This window comes from Glandiceps talaboti, chromosome 5, assembly GCF_964340395.1.
Source record: "Glandiceps talaboti chromosome 5, keGlaTala1.1, whole genome shotgun sequence".
NCBI lineage: Eukaryota > Metazoa > Hemichordata > Enteropneusta > Spengelidae > Glandiceps > Glandiceps talaboti.
The window spans coordinates 24,729,449-24,750,148 of NC_135553.1; the positions used below are offsets into that span (position 1 = coordinate 24,729,449).

At 35.9% G+C, this 20,700-nt stretch overlaps 1 protein-coding gene across 1 annotated transcript; it reads left to right on the forward strand.

Moving 5' to 3' along the window:
• Positions 1-1,651: 1,651 nt before the first annotated feature.
• LOC144435530 (uncharacterized) lies at positions 1,652-19,876 on the forward strand. The gene is made up of 13 exons (XM_078124121.1): positions 1,652-1,885; positions 2,934-3,251; positions 4,596-4,721; positions 6,278-6,469; positions 7,661-7,803; positions 9,395-9,572; positions 10,664-10,823; positions 11,820-11,993; positions 13,218-13,311; positions 14,249-14,404; positions 16,853-17,069; positions 18,243-18,998; positions 19,446-19,876. The coding sequence occupies exons 1-13, from the start codon at positions 1,861-1,863 to the stop codon at positions 19,778-19,780; spliced, it is 2,874 nt and encodes a 957-aa protein (XP_077980247.1). The 5' UTR covers positions 1,652-1,860; the 3' UTR covers positions 19,781-19,876.
• The last annotated feature ends 824 nt before the right edge of the window (positions 19,877-20,700 follow it).

Below are 20,700 nucleotides of genomic sequence, written 5' to 3' on the forward strand. Positions count from 1 at the left end.
GATCAAAGTGAAAATTGGTTCATGAATATAGAATCACAGACAGGGATAAAACTAGTCCAATCTGTAAAATCTGATGTGGTGAAAGCAGCTATTAATGCTTTATTTACCTCTATTTCCATCGTTTTGTGTCGTTTGTTTTTGTTCTGAGTGTTCGCCACCTGCACTCGAAACAAACACGAACGACACAAAACGATGGAAATAGAGGTAAACGAAGCATTTGACCGCTTTCACCACATCAGATTTTACAGATTGGCTGCCAGACTAAATGACTATCGTTCGTTTACGTTTGTAAGGCGCATGAAGTGCGCCCCGAGCGGCGAAACTGCGAGAAGTGAGGGACATTGGTCAATCATTTCTCGGCGCACAAAAGTTGGTCAGGATAACCAGCCTGTGGTTCTAACTACAGTCTGGTCAAATGCTCTCAATCAGCACACATTTATGTGCTCCCTCCTGCTGTGAACATGTGTTGATGGATCCCCGCGTCATATAGACTGTCAGTGGAGTCCTGGTTGGGCATAATCAAAACAGCTGTACCAAATGAATGAATGAATGAATGAATGAATGCAAGTGTAAATATGAATTTTTTTATTGTTGGAAGGAATAGTCAAAAAATGAAATGATTTAACTATCAACATTGGTGCTTGTTATACTTGTTATATGCTTGATAGACAAGTTTTACTTCTATTTCCAGTATTAGGGGATTTCACTTGGCAAAAATATCAGATCAAAACATTGGGAAGAGCAACAGCAAAAAAGAGAAAACAAGAAATATAATGACTATGACTGGTTGAAGTTGTTCTTGAGTGGAACTCTTGAAAAATAAAAGAGAAAGAATTAGATAAATCTAATTGATGAGTATTAATTACCAAAAAAGAGGAAATTAAAAAGAGAAAAATTAGACATAATATCCACTCACGTAGTAGGAATACCAGAATTTAGATCTAGAAAAATGACTGCAAATGAAATTAAAACTACTATCATGGGCATGAGTGAAACAGATAGTTGTGACTCTGAGACTGAAAGTGACACTTCTGTAATGCGTGTTCTAGGCAGTGATGGGGACAACTGTGATATTGATAGCTCAGAAAATTCATGTACTGAAGAAAATTCATGTACTGATGATAACACTAACAGTGATGAAACATCCTCGCGGAAAAGTTACTTTGAGAAGTGGCAGAATTGCAGATCGATTTATGTTGCATTAAATAATCATTTTTTTTCTATGACCCCCTAAAAATTGTGAAATTTTTGTTTAGCCCCCCCCCCACCCACCTAAGAACGTCATCAACCATGAAGTGTATTACAATATTACATCTCCTAATAAATCTATATGTTTACATGTAAAACCAGAGGTTTGTCACAATTTTAATGCATAGATAACGCACGAGTCCGTAGCGTAGCACCACAGGCACTTATTTCCTGAGATATATTCCTGAGTACAATAAAATATCGATAATATTGAGATATTTGGCAAATAATATATGAAAGGGGTAAAATGACACGGGTTTCTAGGATCGCACCGCGACATACTCTTCTCGTATGGCGCCCTCTAGAGAGTGAATCGCGAGATATATGCCAATGACGAGGTCAACATAGGTCACTGAACACGGAAGAGACCACGTATTTTGTTCCGTAGTTTGGGAGCTGAATAACAACATCTGGAAAAAGTTTGTCAGTTTGTAATTGTATGCAGACTTCATTTTATGGGTAAATTCGAGTGAATGCACTAGATCTACGCATGCTCACTCAGAACAAGACCCTGACCTTCAACTTCAATATTCGAGGTTGTGTACAAAGTTTGAGTTCCTGTGTGTGATAAGTTCTTCGTTATAACCGACCAACTGGTTCTTGACTGGAAGGATGCCAGCGTGGTGGAAATCATCAGGTAGGTCTTGACAGTAATTTATTTTGTTAAACGACAATAGTCTGATAACTAGTCGTCTTAATTATGCATTTACATGTAAATATTAAACTTAGGATGTGCGACATCTTTTACTTTATATAGAGTTTTGAAATGCAAATTTATTAATACGTTTACAGCATGAACATGTATACATGCATACAAGTATTCAAAGTTTGTTGCCATGGTGTACTTTGGCTTAAAATTTACTGCTACATAAAATGTATGATCGCAGTTTGCATATGTGTGGCCTAATTTAAGTGGTTGGCATTATCAAGCTTACATTTTAATACTTTTGTATAATTTGTATTAAACTGTGAAACTTAATTAAAAAATGGTGGGTATATCAAATATTAGCACAATAATTTAAGAGAGGAGAATGACCCATCTATACCTCTCTTGGTACCCTTTGTATGAAACAACCATTTTGATGAACAGGAATGTGATAAATATAATATTGGATTAGACACATACAAAGAACCATACATGGTCATTAATATTAACAGCTACAAACCTCATTCTGATTATGATATATTTGCTAAACAAAGTTGCATTATATCCCCAATATCCACTACCATAATATGTCAATATATAAGCAATGGCAGATGAGTAATGTCATGTGTTTGTATATAATGGTCATTGTGTGTGTATGTATATATATACACTTCTGTTGACGTACATTGTACCGTTGCCATAAAGAAGCTTGTGGAGTTATAGCAAATAGGCATACTACATTGGTTGTGAAGCTTACAAGTCAAGTGAAACATATTGGTCAGACTAGGATATACATGTAGTAGCATTTGTGGTTGGATGGGTTCTCTGATATTTGGACTTTGGTATTTTATTTGAAAAATTAGATTTTCAAATTGTAAAGAGATATTGAAGGAAAAGAAGGCACTACTTGAATAATTATTGAATGATATCTCATCTAAATAATCTATGTCATTGAAAGCTAAAATCAGAAATGTCACCATATATCATCACAGCATTGACTGTAGATTCATAACACTTGACTTTTCTTTTTTTCGTTTAGGAACGAGAGACCATGAAACTGTTGACTATGATAGGATACCGCTGACAAGCAAAGAGGGTTGTGATAGTGAAGATGAGGAAATTTTTAATGGCTCTACTGTGACTTCTTCTGAACATTTTGATGTTGAGGTTTTGACAGAAAATGGAAGGACTGATACAAGACACACTCTTAAAAGTGTTAAAAGTGAATCATCATGGAAAAGATCTCTCTGTTTTATTGGTTGTATTGTGCTAAGTATTGGAGTTGTGTTCTTCCTGTATTTTGGTTTACCTTGTCCACAATCAACCGGATCCTGGCATAAAGAATTCCCTGGTTTTGGTGAGTTCTAATTTTGTTAAGGTTCAGCTTTGCAACCATACTTCTCTTGCAATCCAAAGACATTGGTTTACCGGAAGCTGCCTTCCAGGTCATTGGAATAATGCCAGTACATCACCAGTTGGGATTGTTTATGGTTAGAACTAGGATGGTATCTGATTGTCTTCGAACATCTCACTTTTGTTCTTAATTAATGAAAATATTCTTGGGAAATGCTCACAGTTGTTCGCCTTGCAAAGATCCAAGAATTTCACCTCTAATATATACAAAAAAAAATACAAATGCCCCCACCACTCCCTCTTTCCATTCATCTAAACATTTTTTAGGTATTCTTGTAGAGGGGAAGGATCGTCATGAGAAAGTACCTGTTGAAATTAATTAAAAATTAAATATATCGTAAATTATGATATTTATCAGCCTGTGGTCTAATTGTTTTATTGTTTTATTATTTTATTTTATTTTTAAAAGATATAATTTTTTCATCATCTGATTAATTCTTACATGCTCTAATTAAAAGAAATGGAAATGATACCACTTTAGAGAATATGTTGACAATGGTTAACATGCCATAGATGTCAAGTGTCTAATAAAGGGTGGTCAGAAATTACAAAGATAAATAAGTTTTCACTTTAAACCCCAACGTTAGAATTCCTCAGGCTTAGATTAGTACTATAATATAAGTTGAGCCATAAGGATTACATAGGATTATTCTTTTGTTCTACACCAACATTTTCTACACTTCTGGAAGACCACTTTTTTTCTCACCCAAATTTTTCTCTTAATCTGACATTAACTTTTAAAAGAGAAAATGAGCATAGGTAGACTGCAGAATCTCATTCACCATACATTGTATTTACATTTAGATTCCACCAACAATATCCCTGTACCAGACTGGTTGATGAAAACACAATGCACATGACCATGGCAATTAAAACAGTCTACAAGCCCACAAGTCAATGAAGACTGAGTGTTTTGTTCTTGTTGTTTGTTTATTTCTTCAAATTGCAGCATCAGAGAATTTTGTTGTTATTTGTTTATTTCTTGAAATTGCAGCATCAGAGAATTTTGTTGTTACATGTATTTGTTTATTTCTTCAAATTGCAGCATCAGAGAGTGTTGTTACATGTATTTGTTTATTTCTTCAAATTGCAGCATCAGAGAATTTTGTTGTTACATGTATTTATTTATTTCTTCAAATTGTAGCATCAGAGAATTTTGTTGTTACATGTATTTATTTATTTCTTCAAATTGTAGCATCAGAGAGTGTTGTTAGATGTATTTGTTTATTTCTTCAAATTGCAGCATCAGAGACTTTTGTTGTTATTTGTTTATTTCTTCAAATTGTAGCATCAGAGAGTGTTGTTAGACTGTATGACGTTAACAGTGATGGTATCCTTGATATGTTATTTGGAACTGACATAGAAGGAGGACCTCTAACTGAAGACGTAGCTAAACAATTGTGCCATAAATACGGTGAGTGTAATGTAGAAATAAAGTCATTTTCATAACGTTCAGGTTCTGGAGAGTTATTTCATGATTTCACATCATTTATATTATGGATGACTGCTGAAAAATAGAGAGTTTGACCATGAATAGTATGACTGCTGTATTTGGTCACAGATACCCTGGATATGTCACACAGGGTATGTCATGCAGGGTATATCACATGTACATGTATGTCAGGCAGGGTATATCCCATGTATGTTACGCAGGGTATATCACATGTATGTCAGGCAGGGTATATCACATGTATGTTATGCAGGGTATGTCATGCAGGGTATATCACATGTACATGTATGTCAGGCAGGGTATATCCCATGTATGTCAGGCAGGGTATATCCCATGTATGTTACGCAGGGTATATCACATGTATGTCAGGCAGGGTATATCCCATGTATGTTACGCAGGGTATATCACATGTATGTCAGGCAGGGTATATCACATGTATGTTACGCAGGGGATATCACATGTATGTCAGGCAGGGTGTATCACATGTATGTCAGGCAGGGTATATCACATGTATGTTACGCAGGGTATATCACATGTATGTCAGGCAGGGTATATCACATGTATGTTACGCAGGGGATATCACATGTATGTCAGGCAGGGTGTATCACATGTATGTCAGGCAGGGTATGTCAGGCAGGGTGTATCACATGTATGTCAGGCAGGGTATGTCAGGCAGGGTGTATCACATGTATGTCAGGCAGGGTATATCCCATGTATGTTACGCAGGGTATATCACATGTATGTCAGGCAGGGTATATCACATGTATGTTACGCAGGGGATATCACATGTATGTCAGGCAGGGTGTATCACATGTATGTCAGGCAGGGTATATCACATGTATGTCAGGCAGGGTGTATCACATGTATGTCAGGCAGGGTATGTCAGGCAGGGTGTATCACATGTATGTCAGGCAGGGTATATCACATGTATGTTACGCAGGGTATATCACATGTATGTCAGGCAGGGTATATCACATGTATGTTACGCAGGGGATATCACATGTATGTCAGGCAGGGTGTATCACATGTACATGTATGTTATGCAGGGTATATCCCATGTATGTTATGCAGGGTATGTCAGGCAGGGTGTATCACATGTATGTCAGGCAGGGTGTATCACATGTATGTTATGCAGGGTATGTCAGGCAGGGTATATCACATGTATGTTACGCAGGGTGTATCACATGTATGTCAGGCAGGGTATATCACATGTATGTTACGCAGGGTGTATCACATGTATGTCAGGCAGGGTATATCACATACATGTATGTTATGCAGGGGATATCACATGTATGTCAGGCAGGGTGTATCACATGTATGTCAGGCAGGGTATATCACATGTATGTTACGCAGGGTGTATCACATGTATGTCAGGCAGGGTGTATCACATGTATGTCAGGCAGGGTATATCACATGTATGTTACGCAGGGTATGTCATCCAGGGTATGTCACACAGACACACACATATGTCATTAGGTTCTGTCATGTTCACTAATTTTATATTGTACTTAAACTTCTAGGTTTGGAACCTCCATGTGGTGGTAGGATAATAGCGTTAGATGGACGCAATGGTAATAGTATTTGGAACACCACAGTCCCTCATGAAATCTTTGAACTGAACTGTGGTAATATTGATATCAACCAAGATGATGTGATGGACTGTCTAGCTAGTGGTAGAATGGGGGTACTGGTTGCTATCAATCCAAAGACAGGTCAGTCATGATCTACTTATAGATATGTACCACAAGCAATCTGATTAAAATCTGATGTAGTGAACTTGGCATGATTTCTTTATGTACCTATCTTTTCTATGCTCTGTTTAGCTCTTTGAGTGAATACCTTGTTCCTACATTTGACACAATACCATAGGAGTTCATATTCAAACCCTGTACTTACATGCAGCCAATTAGAATCTATCTTCCAACATAACATTTGACGAATGAAATTGAAACAAAGAGAACCTCAAACAATAACAATAACATCATTGTCTGTGCTTGAGCTCTTTTCGAACAGCGTTCTGCAGTACTGTACCCATGAGTTTCAGCATAAGATGCATTCTCATTGGTTGAGCAAGTCCACTCAGTGTTCGAGATTTGAACATGAATTCCTATGGTATCATGTCAGATGTAGGAACAAGGTGCTCATGCACGGAAAAAAAATACTAATAAGAACACACAACAATAGGAAACAGAAGTAAATAAAGAAATCGCACGTTCACGACATCAGATTTTAATCAGATCGATACCAGAAGGTGAAATTTACATACATGTCACATGATAATGAGTTGGAGCAAGGTCAAAGTTTGTGTGAATTTTTATATTTTCCTATACATTTGTAATTTTATAATTTGTAAATGCATTTATTATTTTATAATGTAGATGTTATTTGATTAGTTCATCACCATGTTGTGACTCCATGCATTCTGTCCACTATATAAACACTATATACTGTTAATACTAACTTGTAAGTGAGTCTGAATAATATGAAATAAAACAAACACATTTCTGTACTGCACAGGGGGGGGGGGGGGGTATGCAAAATTCATGTAATTCTTAGGGAACATAAATTTGTCTTGTATGAAATGTAATCTGTAAACTCTTTAGAAGGGTATACAAAAATACATACCGATACAATCTAATGTTAAAATGTACCCTTTAGGTAATTTATTTTAGATATATTATATATTTGAAAATATGGATTTGGAACAGATATGATGTAGAGATGTGCATTTCTTGTCATGACATGTCAACAAATCATACCTGTCTCTGCAAATAAAGTGACAATATGTTATTAAACTTGTCCATTTTTTTTCATCAATAATATCTTTTTGATTTTATGGAAGTATTTAGTTCTTTGCAGTTTATCTTGTATGTAAATCATGTTGGAATGTTATTTCTTTAAAGGTGATATCCTATGGACAATACAGAAAGACGTTACCAATAAATATTGCAATATCTACCAGCCCCAAGTGGTCCCTGACATGGATTCTGATGGTGTGTTAGACCTTGTAATAACACATGGTGGAGACATGAGATATAACAATGAAGTCAGTATACAACATGTAGTTTAGACAGTCACTCGCGGCTTTTTTTCCCTACATTTTATCTAAACTTAAGTCGTTGCGGCGCTCCGATCCGGCGCAATACTACTATAATCGCATTCTGATATCGAGGCCCTCGATATCAGTATGCGATTATAGTAGTGTTGCGCCGGATCGGAGCGTGGTGACGACTTAAGTTTAGATAAAACGTATGAACAAAAAGGCGTGAGCGACTGTCAACAGTATACATGTAGTAGTGTTTTTGTCTAAACTCTGTTTTCAGGGATGTTTTAAAATTCAGATTGTATTTAGATGAATTTTAGTAACATATTACACTATTCTTTTTCGCTAACCTATGATTTAAGTATGTCATACTGATAGGTTTTGTTAAAAAAAACTCAGTGCCAGACCTCTGGTCAAAGTTAAAGGGGTACAAGGTGAGTTTACACGTGTTTGAGTGTAGTTTATGCCACATATTTATAAGATACTTGTTGTTAGCTACCACTTGCAATCACTTATCTCAAGCCTGGTATCAAGATATCATTTTAAAATGAACCGATGACATATTGATTTATCATATGTATAAAAAATGTTCCAAGAAATTCCTACTATGCAGTCAACTATTTTAACTATGCCAGAAGACAATTGTAATGTTATAGAAGACATTCATCAACATTAAAAGTATTTTGAAATAGAATAATTGAGGTTATTTATGTAAGTACATGTAATTATTTTCACTTGAGTCAAAATCTTGTAAACTCAGTTTGTGCCACTTTAATAACTCAGTAAACTGACAGTTTTATCCAAATCTGAACCTAAAACTTGGAACAATTTGTTCTTTTTGGTAATTCATATACATGGAAAAGTCCTGCAATTGCAATCAATCTTGCTGTTATGTCCTTGATAATTTATGGTTGTCCTGGAAACTGACATCAATGAAATGATCTGGTCCAGTATTTCTAACAAATAATCACAAGTCAAATTGTAGTCGTTTGGTGATTAATATTGCAAAATACTCCTACTGCTTGACATCAGGTAACTGTGGAAACTCCTTGAATATGACCAAAGTACTCATGTAAATTTATCTGATTTAGGAAGCCTATAAATTTGGTAAGAAAAAAAATACAATTAGAACAATACCTAGAAGCTATTATTTGCACACACAAAGTTGACTTATCATCAGTTCTTGATTTTCTGTTTTGTGTGAATTCTTCAAACATTGGATTTTGTTGTACAATACAAAGTAATTCTCATTGACCTAAAAATAGAATTTGACCACCATGGCATGTCATAAAAATAGTAACCATTCAATTCTGTTGTTAACACCCTGACATCTGCTTCATGTGTTACATAAGTATTTATTTATCATAGGCAGGCTTGGCATGAGAATAAGTGGACCTTTAGTGTTCTATTTTGACCCCCTAGCATGAGGTAAAGTGGTACAAAGAATTCTTGCCAACAGATAGTGTGTTGTTAGCATTGATTTAAAGTATTGTAACTAAGGTGATGGCTTCATGTTGTTATATTAAACATAGCATTGTTACCATGGTAACCTAAATTTTTAGCTTTTGAACTTAAGTTTGCTTGTTCTACCCAGGAGCATAACCGTACTGCTGGACGTATCATGCTGATATCAGGTGCCACTGGTAAATGTATTGGTGGGCAGTATTTGGAAATGCCAGATGGTCAGGAGACATACAGTTCACCTGTTTTGTATACACATGCAAATGGTGTCATCCATATTCTCTTTGGATCTGGTGGTGAAACAATAAAGGGTAGGTCATTCAATTGTTGTAGGAGGGGTGGCAGGGGTCTCAAACACTGGAGAGGTGACTCTGTATTGTGTTCTATAAAAATCCTGATGCCAGGGGTAGTTCACTCAATTGCTATAGGAAGCTAGGGTACATGTCAATCAAAAGGTGGAAACCTTGTGTTATGACCCTTATGATACTAACATGTGATGGGTATACTAAGGTCACTCAATTGTTGTAGGAGGGGTGGCAGGGGTCTCTGAAAGGGTGGGAAAGGTGACTCTCTATCTTGATATAAAACAATACTAAAGTATGATGTATGGTCACTCTCAGTACCTGCTATAGCTTTTACCTCATGCTAGAGGGTCAAAATAGAACAAAAAGGTCAACTTATTCTCAATCTCAGAGTCATGTGTGCCTATAATAATGCATGTGAAGCATGTGGCGTGGAAGTTCACCAAGAAATCAAATGTTTGTTATTTTTATGATGTGCCTAGACAGCAATATTCTATTTTAGGTATTGAGAATTGTTGCAGGAGGAATGGTAGAGGTCTCCCAAAAGGTGGAAAGGTGACCCCATGGTGTGGCATACAATTAATACTAAATAGGATAATTTTTTCAATTGTGTGGGAGAGTAGGGTTTTGTAATGTTGAAATGTATTACCAGTACATGTAGTTATAACCACTTTACTCTTGTAAGTTAATGTATTGTTACGCACTGAATAAAGTAGGTACTATGTTTTTACTACCTGGTACCTTAAGTTGTTCAGGTTTACCAGTGACAGTGATTCCATTTTGGTACAACCTGTTTTTCAGCCCAATATGCTGAAATAAATAAGTATGGAGTCAAAATACATCATTAACAGTTATAGTTGGAAGATGTAGACTAATCCACCTGTTTTGTTAATATACAATCTGACGGTGTCATCCATATTCTCTTTGGATCTGTTGGTGAAGTAAGTATAAAATGTACACATACCTGTAATGATACCTGACGTATTAGGTAAATAGACTTGTGTGGAGGGTTTGACTTTTTTAAGGTATTTCTTTCTAAGTTAAGGAGCCTTGAAAATCCCCACTTTCATACTTCATCTCTTCATCACTGTTCTTGATAGGTTCTTTGTGGGCAATCTCTCTACTGGATTTGTATAATAACATTATTCCGGCTAAAGATGGAATTAAACCCCCTTTCCCTGCTAACTACAATGGATACTCTGAACCGTGGGGAAAAGTACCAAGGATAAAGCATAACAATGGATTTATAGAACTTGTCAGGTAGGATTAAAAGCTTGGGGGCAATTACTAGATCTTTTTTTATCAAATTTGATGGCTATGACATATTTATCATAATGAATGTTGTGATTATAAAACCCTGTACAATTATAGTCTAGTCCTAATGCTTTACAATCATCTGTATAGTCAAATAGATTTCTTTAGCACAGAATTTCATTATTACCACCTACAGCAGTTTATATTATTGGAGCATGGATATAAACATGATCACGTTATTGCGTCCTGATGTTACCTACTTTCAAACTGGATGTTGAGTTTGTAGTAAACTGAACAAAGTAACAAATTACAACCTCCTGTCAGTGTGTGATGGATTACTATTGACATGCACTGTTCATCCCTTCCCAAGCAGATTTAGCTAGATGTTCTGTAAAATTTGTCCGTTTGACTAAACATTAGAAAGAGATGATAGAGAACAACAACACATATAGTAACTAGATTAGTAGATTAGTACAATTATTAGCCTGGCACAGACCTATACCAGCACTATAGTCCTTTATATCTTCTTCCACTTCTAGGCAGCATACAATTCATTGTAGCCTCTATAAGTACATAGGATTAAAGCATTCACATTGCAACCTCTATCCTACCAGGTCCCCAATTATACAGCTGGGTTGACTGTAACACAATCACAGTTCAGATCTTACCCAAGGCAGCCATTCAGAAACAACAGTAGTGGCATGGCTTGAACCACCAACTCACAGATTTAAGATAGCGACTAGACCACCTTCACAAAACTATATTAATCAATCAATCAATCAATCAATCAATCAATCAATCAATCAATCAGTCAATCAATTAGTCAGTCAGTCAGTCAGTCAGTCAGTTAGTCAGTCAGTCAATCTTTATTTCTATAGCAAGCATGGTAAAGCATACAAAAAATAACATACAGAAATAAAGTGAATACATATTTATAATAATAATAATAATATATATATAATAAATACTAATAATTCATTGTTAAAAATCTTTTTTCTAAAGGAGTGAAGCTGAGGTGGGTGTCATGGTACCCGTTGTCCTGGGAGACCTGAATAATGATACGATAGATGACATAGTAGTGTCTGTGTTCAATGGAACGATAGCAGTATTAGATGGAGATACATTAGAACTGATATGGACAACTGGTGATAGGTTTGATGGATATCAATTTTATAGGTAACGAAATGTCTTCTTTTCATAGTATTCATAGTTTTGCTAAGATTTTTGGAGAAGTTAAAGTGGCCATATGGATGAGAATTGGGTATTTATTTGGGATTTTTGATTTATAAAACAATTTTATCATGGCTCCGTATTTGAAAAATCAATGTGAAACAACATATTCCAAGTCCTTGTTTGTAACTCAATAAATTGCAAAAGCATAACAAATATGTAAAATGTTTGTTATTGTATGTACAATAACAATCTTGTTCCATATTTTTTAGCTTTTTGCTCTGTATTGAGTCACACACACAAACTTTGCCAATGTTGTTTCACATTAATTTTTCAAGTAGGAAGCCATGATAAAATTGTTTTATAAATTAAAAATCTCAAATAAATACTCAATCCATATGGCCACTTAAAGCACATTTTTCTGTCATGAACTATTACATTTTGGGGGGCAGATGTGTAATGGACTCATGTAAAATTCTGTCTATTTTTATTGCCTTTAAAACTAAAACATGTTACCTTCAAATAAAAATTCATCTGTGTTTATAAACCTAAGTATGGCATTAAAACTTTTGTTCCAAAGACACACTTGAAAATTGTTACCTGAAATTTTCAACCATGACAAAGACTGAAGTGTCGTGGCAGAATTTCCAGGTAATAATTGTCAGGTTTTTGTATTGAAAAAAAGTTTAATTTGATACTAAAAAGATGTATGATGTGCTAGCTGACAAGTTTTCTGAGGACCTATGTAGAGTTTATATGACTTTGAACTTCTGGTAGTACATATTGTTTGTTCACATTCCATATCAGTATTGCATCTAAAGGTGGACAATTTTCAACATAACATCTACTATATTCTATATGTACAAGTGTTTACTTTCATACTAGTGGTATTTACACTGCAGTGCAGTAGCAAAAATAGTATTGCATATCTGAATGCAAATGCTAGTCAACTGACAGCCTGTTTGTTCCTTTTACAAAATATCGTGTAAAAATTAGGTGTTCCAGATAAACATACGTATTAATAATAGCCCCATTTCACGTGAGTTCCGGTGTGGATACTCAGGGGTATTTGCATTTATGCTTGCAGTGTTTTTTTGCTGCACTTTCACCTTCATGCTCATGAAAGTACAACCACAGAGAACACTGCAAGCACTCATGCAAATACCACAAGTACGCCACACTTACACTCTTGCATCATGGGTTTCTGTCATATTCTGTGTTCTATTGTAGTACCCCAGCTCTAGGCTATTTCAATGATGATGACACTCTGGATGTAATGGTACATGTTAGTTGGGGAGTTTGGCAGACATATAACTTGACTGTTGTAAGTAAATCTTTTATTTTTTTGATAATTTTATCACCAGTTTTTTATATTTTAAAGGGTTCCTTTAAGAATTATATGAAAAAAAAATCTGTTAGAAATTGTTCACTTTTAGAAAATAAAATAAATACAAAGCCAGGATAATCTCTTCAAGTTTCCTAAATACTCTGAAAAGTTTTACTCTGTTCACATAGCATTATTTAGGTAATCCAAAAATTCAATGTATAGTCACTGGGGTGATTTCTAAGTTTATGATTTCATGATATATAAGGTCTATATATTTATGATTATTACATGTAATAACTAGTAGGTAATACTGAGATCAAATATTGAACATTTAGGAAATTAGTCATATGGAAAAAATGTATAAATTATTTATGAGTTGCAATTTTTTAATAGACAGTTTATTGGTGGTAATGAGGGGTTTATGATAAGTTTGATTAATGTTATCAGAGAAGAATTTTATTGCCTCAAAGTAGGAGAGAGAGGGAGGGAGGGAGGGAGGGAGGGAGGGAGAGAGAGAGAGAGAGAGAGAGAGAGAGAGAGAGAGAGAGAGAGAGAGAGAGAGAGAGAGAGAGAGAGAGTAATAAATTCATGTATTGCATGTAAAGCTCCAAATGAATAACAATCATTAAACAGAAGTATAATTATCATTTATTGCGAGAACTTTAATAAAACACTTGGTTTAAAGTTTCCTTCTGACTTTAATTGTCATTTATGAGTCATTCAAACTGTTGAAGCATGATTATGAAATGACAGTATCACCCCTTTAAAAAAAATTGAACTGACTGACTGACCAATCATTTTGAAGGTGTTATGATGAGATACATAGAATTAAGTATAGTACCTTACAATGGTACAGTTATGATGATTGGATAGTTTTTAACCAATCACAATGAACAATGAATAAACTGTTTGTGTTGTTATGTTCTCCATACAGCATGTGATTCTTGATGGTAGAAATGGTGATGTTTTATGGAGTTTAAGGACCTCTCAATATACCATGTCATCACCCTTGGTGATTAGGTCCAGTAACAAAAAAGATGTGTTTGTGTTTTGGGCAAAAGGTCGCCAAGGACTTGTCATCGAAGACCAGGTTAGTAGTACTCTATGAATGTAACAACTCATAATAGAGGAGGGAAAGAAATGAAATGTGTGTGTGTGTGTATGTGTGTGTGTGTGTGTGTGTGTGTGTGTGTGTGTGTGTGTGTGTGTGTGTGTGTATAATTATTCAAATCGAAGACCAGGTTAGTACTCTATGAATGTAAGGAGGGAAAGAAATGAAATATGTGTATGTGTGTGTGTGTGTGTGTGTGTGTGTGTGTGTGTGTGTGTATATAATTATTCAAATCGAAGACCAGGTTAGTACTCTATGAATGTAAGGAGGGAAAGAAATGAAATATGTGTGTGTGTGTGTGTGTGTGTGTGTGTGTATGTGTGTGTGTGTGTGTGTGTGTGTGTGTGTGTGTGTGTGTGTGTGTAACTATTCAAATCGAAGACCAGGTTAGTACTCTATGAATGTAAGGAGGGAAAGAAATGAAATATGCGTGTGTGTGTGTGTGTGTGTGTATGTGTGTGTGTGTGTGTGTGTAACTATTCAAATCGAAGACCAGGTTAGTACTCTATGAATGTAAGGAGGGAAAGAAATGAAATATGCGTGTGTGTGTGTGTGTGTGTGTGTGTGTGTGTGTATATAACTATTCAAATCAAAGACCAGGTTAGTACTCTATGAATGTAAGGAGGGAAAGAAATGAAATATGCGTGTGTGTGTGTGTGTGTGTGTGTGTGTGTGTGTGTGTGTGTGTATAACTATTCAAATCGAAGACCAGGTTAGTACTCTATGAATGTAAGGAGGGAAAGAAATGAAATATGCGTGTGTGTGTGTGTGTCTGTCTGTCTGTGTGTATATAATTATTCAAATCAAAGACCAGGTTAGTACTCTATGAATGTAAGGAGGGAAAGAAATGAAATATGCGTGTGTGTGTGTGTGTGTGTGTGTGTGTGTGTGTGTGTATAACTATTCAAATCGAAGACCAGGTTAGTACTCTGTGAATGTAAGGAGGGAAAGAAATGAAATGTGTGTGTGTGTGTGTGTGTGTGTGTGTGTGTGTGTGTGTGTGTGTGTGTGTGTGTGTGTGTGTGTGTGTGTGTGTGTGTGTGTGTGTATAACTATTCAAATCGAAGACCAGGTTAGTACTCTATGAATGTAAGGAGGGAAAGAAATGAAATATGCGTGTGTGTGTGTGTGTCTGTCTGTCTGTGTGTATATAATTATTCAAATCAAAGACCAGGTTAGTACTCTATGAATGTAAGGAGGGAAAGAAATGAAATATGCGTGTGTGTGTGTGTGTGTGTGTGTGTGTGTGTGTGTGTGTGTGTATAACTATTCAAATCGAAGACCAGGTTAGTACTCTATGAATGTAAGGAGGGAAAGAAATGAAATACTTTTTTTGACAAAATGAACGTGGTTCAGTTTCGTTGCCAAATTGTATAAATTCATAATACTGCTATGTACTAACCTACGCTCTCCATAGAATGTACACTGGGTTCAGTTTTTTTTTTTTTTTTTTTTTTTGGGGGGGGGGGGTTGTTGGTGGCTGAGTGGTTAGCTCATATGCCTCTTATCTCTTCAGTTTGGGTTTGAACCCTCCAAATGTCGACTGTTTGTTGAAAATTTAACCAGGTCCTGTATGTTAAAGGGTGATGCTCAGTTTGACCCTACTGAACAGTGCAGGTTTTCCTCGGATGCTCTGTTTTCATCCTGGTTTTCAGCACTAAGGTACTAGGGCACTGCTCTTGTGGCGACCATTCAAGAAAAGTTTTGAATTTATTTGGATGAATAAAGAGTATTATTATTATTATTGTTATTACAATGTGTACAATTCATAACAACTGATGAGTTTGATGGAAATCAAGAATGTTTGTTTTGATTAATTGTTCTAATAATTACAGATTTATAGACATACTGATATATCTAAAGAAAACTCCAAATGTAATAATTGCTACTATTTCACTTTCTGACAACTGCATCTAAACATACATTCAGAAAATGAACTTCAAGTATTTATTGGGTATGTGAGTGTGTGATGACTTTTATGTCAATCTTAATAAAAATACAGATATCATTTCGTGTAGTCTAGTGCTATCTGTGGCATCAAATCCCAAGGTCTGTCTTTACATCTAGCGCAATAAGGTCCCGAGATGACATTTCAAATTCAACTGAGGTCACCCACAGTCATTAACATCATGTCTTTGTTAATCAAGCACAGAATTCTGCCCAATGATAAGTTAGTGACGCCCAAATATGGTATGATTTCTCAGATCAGGATGCTACTTATACACTGTTGACATCATTCTAACAGTAGGGGGATTTACTCATTTGCATGAACCACTTTGGGTTCATGATTTCTCATTGAGATAGATGGAGTGAAGAGATGATTTGATACCACATGTAGGATCTAAAGTACATTTCATTATGCAATTTTCCGTGTATTTTTAAACCACTGTTTTGTGTTTTTGCCATATACTACATTCTCATATACAGATAAATACACTACAGAAGAGAACTCGTCGTCATGGTGCTGGAGGAGGACCAGAAGATGAAGAAGATGATTTTGGTGATGATTATGATGAATATAAACACCTGAGAGACTGTGAAGTAATTGATGGAGAATTTCTGTCAGAGATTTTACTAATGGATAGAGATTACAGCAAGACTCCTATCAGAGTTTTGAAAGAAGATTCAATAAAGACAAATTATAGTAAGTGTAGTAGTCTAGTCTATCATATACCCAGTATCACTTCCAAATCATATACCCAGTATCACTTCCAATGTAATTCAATGGGCAGTGCACATATCAAACTAGCGCACTAAATGTTCTGTATCATGTCCTGGCACACTTTTTGCCCAAATATGGCAAATGGTGTGCTTGCCGATATTCATTCAGTCAGTGGTTCAGTTTTGATTTTATATTTTGAGAATGAAATTAAGATTCACTATCAAGTTATGTGGTTATGTGAATGAAATGATGTTTCCATGCCACTACATAGGGTATATGATAAAACCTGTATGGCCCAGATATGGGTTTTGCAGACCTCAGCGGTACGGCCTATGGGCCTTTCATAAGTCCGGCCCTTCAGCAATACAACCTAGGTCTGCAAACCTATACCTGGGCCATAAAGATTAGTAATATCAAACTAATAATTCTAAGCTAAATCTCTCTTCATTTGATAAACTGTGTAGTATTGGTAATTATGAAACACACATCAAGGTTGTTGATTTTTCAAATTAAAAAAAATATATTTATGAGACTTGATGATTGACAGTCTCCTGGTCATGTGACACCTTTGTTTGTGATGGCAGAACATTGAAAGTATCAGGTGACTTTTTGTGTAGTATTAACAGAAGAAATCCTCGTATTTTAGACATGATTACGCAAAACTGTTGATTATTGAAGTGAGAGTAATCTTTTATTGAATCTTCCATTATAATGTGACAACTTTCGAGGCAGGGTTTTGTAAAAAAAATGACAGATAGAAGAAAAAAAGGCTTTAATTACGTGTGAAGTGAACATTCTAAAACAATAAAGAAATGGAAGATCAGGTGACAGGTGCCCTCGTGAGGCAGATATATTGATGCCTTGAGATAATCAAGACACCTCTATTCATACCTGAATCACACTCTCACTTTCAGCCATGGACAATAGAAAACACAACAGCATTATAGAGGAGAGAAAAACCTTTCAGAAGATGCATGGGTTGATGGAGTAAACTTTATTCATTGTTGGGAAACAATAAGTTGAAAAGATGTTATCCTTCAACTCTTACCTTTGTGTATCTCCCCCATAACAGTATATTTAGTGTATTTGTCTTCCAATGTAAAAGACTGATCACAGAATAGATGTTTATTTTGTATTTATGTATCTCTCTTCCAGGTGTTGTGTACCATAACATCCTGGCTATGAGTGACAGTGATCAAGAAATGATAAAAAGTCTGACAGAAGAAGAGAAGGTGAACATGACAAAGACTATGATGAAGGAGGTTGCGGGGTTGTCTGCAGAACACCGGGAGACTGTTTTAATCACCCTGAAACACCTACCAGATGAAGAAAGAACAAAACTCAGAAAACACATTCAAGAAGAGTTTGGAAGTCTGTCAATAACTGAAGATGAACTTCAAAAGTTAATGATGCACCATATAATGATTCATGTGTTAAATCTGTCAGATATGCTTCGTAATGAGGATGGTACGCCAGTTGGAATGCCACAACGTGTTCCTGAGGATCATGGCAGTGAACACATATCGCCTGATGACCCACATCAAGCTGATGATAGACCTAAGACAGATTCAGATATGCCTAGTTCACACCAGCAGAACTCTTCGGTTGTTCCAACTCCCAAGTTACTTACCCGTGTCAGAAAGCCAAACATTCCAACACCAAGACCACGTAATCCTCCAACTCCTAAGCCCCAACAAAGTACACAAAAACTAAGACATTCAGACAGTAAACCTAACGCTGATCTTCTAATAGGTCATGTCCATCATATTAAACCACTTCATCGACGACACAGTGGGAGTGGAGAAGAAGATGATGATGATGACGATATGGATGACATCCCTCTAGCAACCGTTGATGTGAATACAGATGGAGAGATGTGTGTTAGGAAGGCAGTGGAAACCAGACCAACTGGTATGTTGTATTAATTTGAACAAATATATTATCATTCCTTGTAATCTCCATATGTGCTACCTTGTACAAAGTTTGTTAGTTGAAGATTCAGGTAATTCAGTGTCCTGTCCTGACACTATTGAATAAACTGTCATGATAGATGAGGACATTTGAACTGATGACATAGGACACATATTATTATGATGTAGAACTACAGAACTGATGACATAGAACACACCTTGTTGTGATATAGAACTACAATACTGATGACACAGTTATTGACATGGTGTATGATATAGAACTAATAACAGCTGTGTATACTATCCAGCCAGGGCTGTCGGCAGGCATGCTGCATGCTTGTGACAGGTCAATCCTGTCACAGGCCTGTGGGTTTCTAGCTGTGTATTTCTTTATTTTCAATGTAAATGCCATGATTTCCTTACATTCAAACATGTTTGTATGCTACAGGTGCCATTGGTGAAGTTGATGGAGAGTTCTACTACTTTGCCCTGTCTGTGTACTCAATGATATTTTATGACAGTAGGGGTATCTACTTGGACTCTGCATCCACGTTTGGTACAGTGGCAAGGAAAATAAGTCTTTCTGACATTCTGAAACGTGGTGAAGTTGTACAGCTGTCAGACAAACATGTGACATTGGAAAAGACAATACACAGTGAAGTACCAGAGGATGGTAACGCTGTGGATCACTTTTCTTTTTCACCATACAACATCCAACCATGGTTGGAGTATATGGGGACATCTGGTACTGGAAATTATACGGCTGGTAAACCAGTGAATTAATGTCCAACCACGGTTGGAGTATTTGATGGTACTCAATGGGAGATAAGTAAACATTGCAAGTTATTATGTCCAACCATGGTTGGTGTATATAAGTAAACAATGCAAGTTATTACGTCCAACCATGGTTGGAGTATGTAAGTAAACATTGCAAGTTATTACGTCCAACCATGGTTGGTGTATATAAGTAAACATTGCAAGTTATTACGTCCAACCATGGTTGGTGTATATAAGTAAACATTGCAAGTTGTTACGTCCAACCATGGTTTGAGTATGTAAGTAAACAATTCAAGTTATTATGTCCAACCATGGTTGGTGTATATAAGTAACATTGCAAGTTATTACGTCCAACCATGGTTGGAGTAAGTAAGTAAACAATGCAAGTTATTACGTCCAACCATGGTTGGTGTATCATGTATGTAAGTAAACATTGCAAGTTATTACGTCCAACCATGGTTGGAGTATGTAAGTAAACAATGCAAGTTATTACGTCCAACCATGGTTGGAGTATGTAAGTAAACATTGCAAGTTATTACGTCCAACCGTGGTTGGAGTAAGTAAGTAAACAATGCAAGTTATTACGTCCAACCATGGTTGGTGTATGTAAGTAAACAATACAAGTTATTACGTCCAACCATGGTTGGTGTATATAAGTAAACAATTCAAGTTATTACGTCCAACCATGGTTGGAGTATGTAAGTAAACATTGCAAGTTATTACGTCCAACCGTGGTTGGAGTAAGTAAGTAAACAATACAAGTTATTACGTCCAACCATGGTTGGTGTATATAAGTAAACATTGCAAGTTATTATGTCCAACCATGGTTGGTGTATATAAGTAAACATTGCAAGTTATTACATCCAACCATGGTTGGAGTATGTAAGTAAACATTGCAAGTTATTACGTCCAACCATGGTTTGAGT

Bases quoted from the DNA above. Each gene is read 5' to 3' on its own strand.
- LOC144435530 (XM_078124121.1), top strand. From the start codon at position 1,861: ATGCCAGCGTGGTGGAAATCATCAG. The intron at 10,824-11,819 runs GTAGGATTAAAA...TTTTTTCTAAAG, and splicing joins GGATTTATAGAACTTGTCAG to GAGTGAAGCTGAGGTGGGTG. The intron at 14,405-16,852 runs GTTAGTAGTACT...TCTCATATACAG, and splicing joins GACTTGTCATCGAAGACCAG to ATAAATACACTACAGAAGAG.